At 56.9% G+C, this 4,612-nt stretch overlaps 1 protein-coding gene across 1 annotated transcript in view; it reads right to left on the reverse strand.

Annotated features, from left to right (window-relative positions):
- The window catches only part of LOC107104653 (MAP/microtubule affinity-regulating kinase 3-like), a 13,875-nt gene that overhangs the window by 1,554 nt on the left and 7,709 nt on the right, over window positions 1–4,612 (reverse strand). The window contains exons 7-14 of the mRNA XM_015404697.1: window positions 4,232–4,333; window positions 3,568–3,687; window positions 3,097–3,193; window positions 2,545–2,657; window positions 2,346–2,472; window positions 2,083–2,276; window positions 1,910–2,004; window positions 1,574–1,840 (exon numbers count right to left, since the gene is read on the reverse strand). Of these exons, the coding sequence (XP_015260183.1) occupies window positions 1,574–1,840; window positions 1,910–2,004; window positions 2,083–2,276; window positions 2,346–2,472; window positions 2,545–2,657; window positions 3,097–3,193; window positions 3,568–3,687; window positions 4,232–4,333 (1,115 nt within the window). The remainder of the gene's footprint in view (window positions 1–1,573; window positions 1,841–1,909; window positions 2,005–2,082; window positions 2,277–2,345; window positions 2,473–2,544; window positions 2,658–3,096; window positions 3,194–3,567; window positions 3,688–4,231; window positions 4,334–4,612) is intronic.

A 4,612-nucleotide genomic window follows, 5' to 3' on the forward strand; every position in this document is an offset into this window, starting at 1 on the left:
TTCAAACCCTGCTCTCTGATTGGCTCCTCACATTTAAGGTGTTCAAACCCTGCTCTCTGATTGGTTCTCCTCCTATGAGGTTTAATGGGGCCGGTTCTCCTCCTATGCGGATTAATGGGGCTGTCACCAGTCCCTCTCTGCATTTAAGCCCTCCCCTTGGGGAGCAGTGGGCTGCCATTGTGCGGTGCCCAGGGAGCAGGGTGGGGTTGAGGGTCTGGTTCAGGGACCCAGAGTGGCAGTCTGTGGGAGTGCGGCCTCTAGTGGAGCTCTCATCCTTCCCACCATCAGGACTAAAGTTTTAAAACAAAGACTAAAAGCTGCATTCTACATCTAAATGCAGAAAATATCGTTTCAGTCTGAATTTCAACATTTTCTGGGGGGGGACCCCCCGGACCCCCTACTTCAGACAGAGACACCCTGTGGAATATTTCTAGATAAAAACCTGACTGAGGGACTCATCTCGGTAGCTAACGGTAGCCATGCTACCTTTTGCGAGCACATGGCCACACCGTTACTGAATTCTCCAAATTAGCCAATCCTGCTGTTCTCTTCTAAATACCCAACCTCCATCTGTAGACATCAGGCCCTCCTACCATCCTCATGGAGTCACTTTCTAACCGTTTGTGCAGACATATGCACAATGGTGGCCTGCTGGAGGTCATTCTGCTGATCTGTGTGTTTAATGGCGTCCACAGTCAGAACGCTGACCTTCATCCAGCGTCTGAATGCGTTCAGCTCCATCGACAGCAAGCCGCCAGATGACCTCAGTAAGTGGGGGCTGTGGGGGCAGGACCTTCAGACTGGAGCCCAGTTTCCTGAAAAACTACTGAAGCTGCAGGATGAAGGCAGCGCCTCTACGAGCTGAGGTCAACGTTCCCCTGAGCAGAGTGCGGCCTCTGAGGGGAGTGCGGCCCTGAGGGGAGTGCGGCCCCTGAGCGGAGTGCGGCCCTGAGGGGAGTGCGGCCCCTGAGCAGAGTGCAGCCCTGAGGGGAGCGGCCCCTGAGCCTGAGGGGAGTACGTCGCCTGAGGGGAGTGCGCCGCTTAAGTGGAGTGCGGCCCCTAAGGGGTGCGGCCCTGGAGGGGAGTGCGCCGTCTGAGGGGAGTGCGGCCCCTGAGCCTGAGGGGAGTGCGGCCCTGGAGGGGAGTGCGCTGCCTGAGGGGAGTGCGGCCCTGAGGGGAGCAGCCCCTGAGGGGAGTGCGGCCCCTGAGCCTGAGGGGAGTGTGGCCCCTGAGGGGAGTACCTCGCCTGAGGGGAGTGCGGCCCAGAGGGGAGCAGCCCCTGAGGGGAGCAGCCCCTGAGGGGAGTGCGGCCCCTGAGGGGAGTACCTCGCCTGAGGGGAGTGCGGCCCCTGAGGGGAGTGCGGCCCAGAGAGGAGCAGCCCCTGTGGGGAGCGCGGCCCCTGAGGGGAGTGCGGCCCCTGAGCCTGAGGGGAGTGTGGCCCCTGAGGGGACTGCGGCCCTGAGGGGAGCAGCCCCTGTGGGGAGCGCGGCCCCTGAGGGGAGTGCGGCCCCTGAGCCTGAGGGGAGTGTGGCCCCTGAGGGGACTGCGGCCCCTAGGGACTGTGTGACGTACCTTCTGGTTAGCTTGGATGTTAGCTTGTAGAACAGGTTGGTGGAGCCTCTGGCCTGGCCCAGGGGGGCGGCGTCGTGTGAGAGGCTGGGGGAGGCGGGCGGCCCATTGTAGGTGGCGGTGCGTCGCTCTCTGAGCTGCCCTCCGTGGAAGGTGCTGCGGCTCGCCGTCCTGCGGGAGAATCGCAGCCGGTCGGGGGGCGTGGCTCCGCTGCTGACGCTGTGAGTAGAGGCTCCGCCAACCGAGCGCTTGGTGGGGGTGCCGGACGAGCTGATGGAGGAGCTACAAGTTAGGTGTGAGGGTGGGAGTGGTGCCGGGGACCAGCGGGGGGCGCCCTACCTGTTCTCTTTGCCATTGTGGACGGTGGAGGAGGACGTGCGGTCTGAGGAGCTGCAAACGTATGTGTTCCTCCTGGTCATGCTCGACGCCGCCGTCTGAAACACAGAGATAGACTGTGATTGGCTACAGGAAGCTCCGCCCATCAAGCCATGGCTTCCTGCTAACACACTCACAGTGGCTGCAGCAGGTGTGTTCCTGCGCTCAGGGATGTCTCCTACGTTGGGGTTGTTGGCGTTGCCGAGAAACGGACTGCGCGCCTCTCCGGCACCGGGCTTCCTGTTCTGGGCTCCCACCTCCTGCTTTGGCTCCGCCTCCACCGCAGCCTGGCCCCTCCGGGAAGCAGCAGTGGTGGAGGAGACGGGACTCACTGAGGAGGAGGAGAGGAACATTAGTGCCTAAGGCGGCTCCAGGTTCTGGTTCTGGTTCTGGTCGGTACCTTGGTCGCTGTGCCTCCTATGCCTGGAAGAGGAGGAGGAGGAGGTGCGCTGGTTGAGGAGGTGGGCTGGAGAATGGCTGCTGCTGGAAGGATGAGGTTTAAGGAGGGAGGTGGAGGCCAGATCCATCTGAGAGACAAAGACATGCATCACTTCCTGTCCAGAGGTGGAGTTTGATCTGTTACCATAGTAACCACTCACCTCTCCAGCCTTGCGTCCGAGCAGCAGGTAGGTGGCTGTGATGTCATCGTACTTCATCTTGGAGAGCGAATCTGTGATCTTCTCTCTGGAGTAACCCATCTGGACCATGAGGTCTGAGGAAGAGGAGGAGAAGGAGGATGATGAAAAGGGTCCCAGCGTTCGTTCTCGCGCTCCTCGCTCTTCTTCTGTGGAAGGGGCGGGGCATATCTGCGTTCACTGCGACACGCGCAGACCACCTGGTTTCTGAGTATAAGTCAGCCTTTAACCAACCATCTCAATGACTTCTACTGTCGTTTCCACAGGAACCCCCCCCCATGACACCTCCTCCACCTCAGCTGACCCAGTGGATGCTAAAACCATTCCTTTATGGGACATTTTGTTAGCTTATTAACCAATAGGATGTGTTGAACTATTTTCACAGCTTTTATTCTAAAATGTAAAGATTAGCTGTTTTATAAACTGCAACCTAAAACTGACTAAGGTTCAATCTAAGATGGCTGCCAGAAACGGCACTGCACCATCATCATCATCATCATCATCAGCTCCACGTACCGATCCTGCTCTGGTCTTTGATGTCCAGCTCCGGCTCCACGTACGGCTGCAGCTGAGCTTCATCTCCAGCGTTGATCCAGCGCTCCTTCATTATTTGCTAGATGGAAACAATAAAGACCAAAACCTTCTGAGGAGGTCTGAGTTCTGGGGACCAAAGATCTCCATGGTAACCATCAGGAGAAACGCCCACTATCACACAGACGCTGAGGTTCTGATGGTGGGTCCAGAGCTGGAGATGGACCCACAGAACCAGAAACCCCAGAACCGCAAATATAGAGCAGATACAGACTAAAACCAGCTGACATGACCAGAACTCCCAGTACAGGTGGAGCCAGTCGCATGGGAGGAGGGAGGGGAGGATGGAAAGAAAGGAAGATATAGAAATAAAGTGAATAGAATAGTGTTATGCAGGGTGTGGGCGTGTCCAGGAAGGGAACCCAGTGGTCTAGAAAAGCCTGCTGATGTTCTGACCTCCAGCGTTCCTCTCTTTCCAGGGTTCAGCACCAGGAAGCGTTTCAGCAGGTTTTCACAGTCGGTCGACATGTAGAAGGGGATCCGGTATTTGCCTCGTAGAACTCGCTCTCTGAGCTCCTGCAGATAAAAACACAGCGCCGCCATCCTGACGTCCTCCTCTGATCCTCTACCAGCTGCTGAAGCCCCGTCACACCCGCACGGTTTAGACCAGCGATGCCTGACGAACGCAAAACCTGGCTAAAACGCTGCATACGTTATGGGTACGCTGGAACACGCTAACATACGGCGAGTACATCCCGCCGTATGCCGGCGTCTGCCGTCCGTCGGCCGTCAGTTCCAGGTCAGTTATCTGATGGTGTCGGTTGCTCATCAGTCGTGGCGTCTAGCTGATCCTAAACCTCTGACTAACTTCTGCCTAACTTATCCAGAACTTCTCTCCAACATGTCAGCGTATCTGCCGTGTTCCAGATGAGCACTGAACGTGTTCTTTTTTTTTTTGGCGGGCGGTAAACAGCAGCTAGGTTAATACCGCCATCAAAGATCCTCTGGGTGCGTCTCAGATTGTGGGACGGCGGGCAGAGGCTGGATAGATGGTCCAGGTGTGACGGGGCCCTCAGCTGATAACAAGAGGCAGAAACATCTGGAGCAGGCAGAGACTCACCTTCAGGTTCTGTCCATCGAATGGCAGAGATCCACTGACCAGAGTGTAGAGGATGACTCCCAGGCTCCACACGTCCACCTCTGGTCCATCATACTTCTTACCCTGAACACAGCAGCAGACGGACCTCAGCTTCTAAAGCTACAGCTGATGTTTGGAGCTGCAACCAACCACTCACTATAATGGCTAAACTTTCCACTAGTTTTCCCCACTGATCATTAAAGTCGCAGGGAAGCGGCTGTTCTAACCGTTGCGTTTCTGAATTCTCCCAGTGGTGCCCGACTTTACACCAGTGAATAAAGTGAATGTGATTGGTCGATTATCAAGGGGGCGGGATTGTTGTGGCGGAAGGTTAACAAGCAGCTTTGGTTGCCCGGGAAGCAT

This window comes from Cyprinodon variegatus, unplaced genomic scaffold (assembly GCF_000732505.1).
Source record: "Cyprinodon variegatus isolate N-32 unplaced genomic scaffold, C_variegatus-1.0 Scaffold1832, whole genome shotgun sequence".
Taxonomy (NCBI): domain Eukaryota; kingdom Metazoa; phylum Chordata; class Actinopteri; order Cyprinodontiformes; family Cyprinodontidae; genus Cyprinodon; species Cyprinodon variegatus.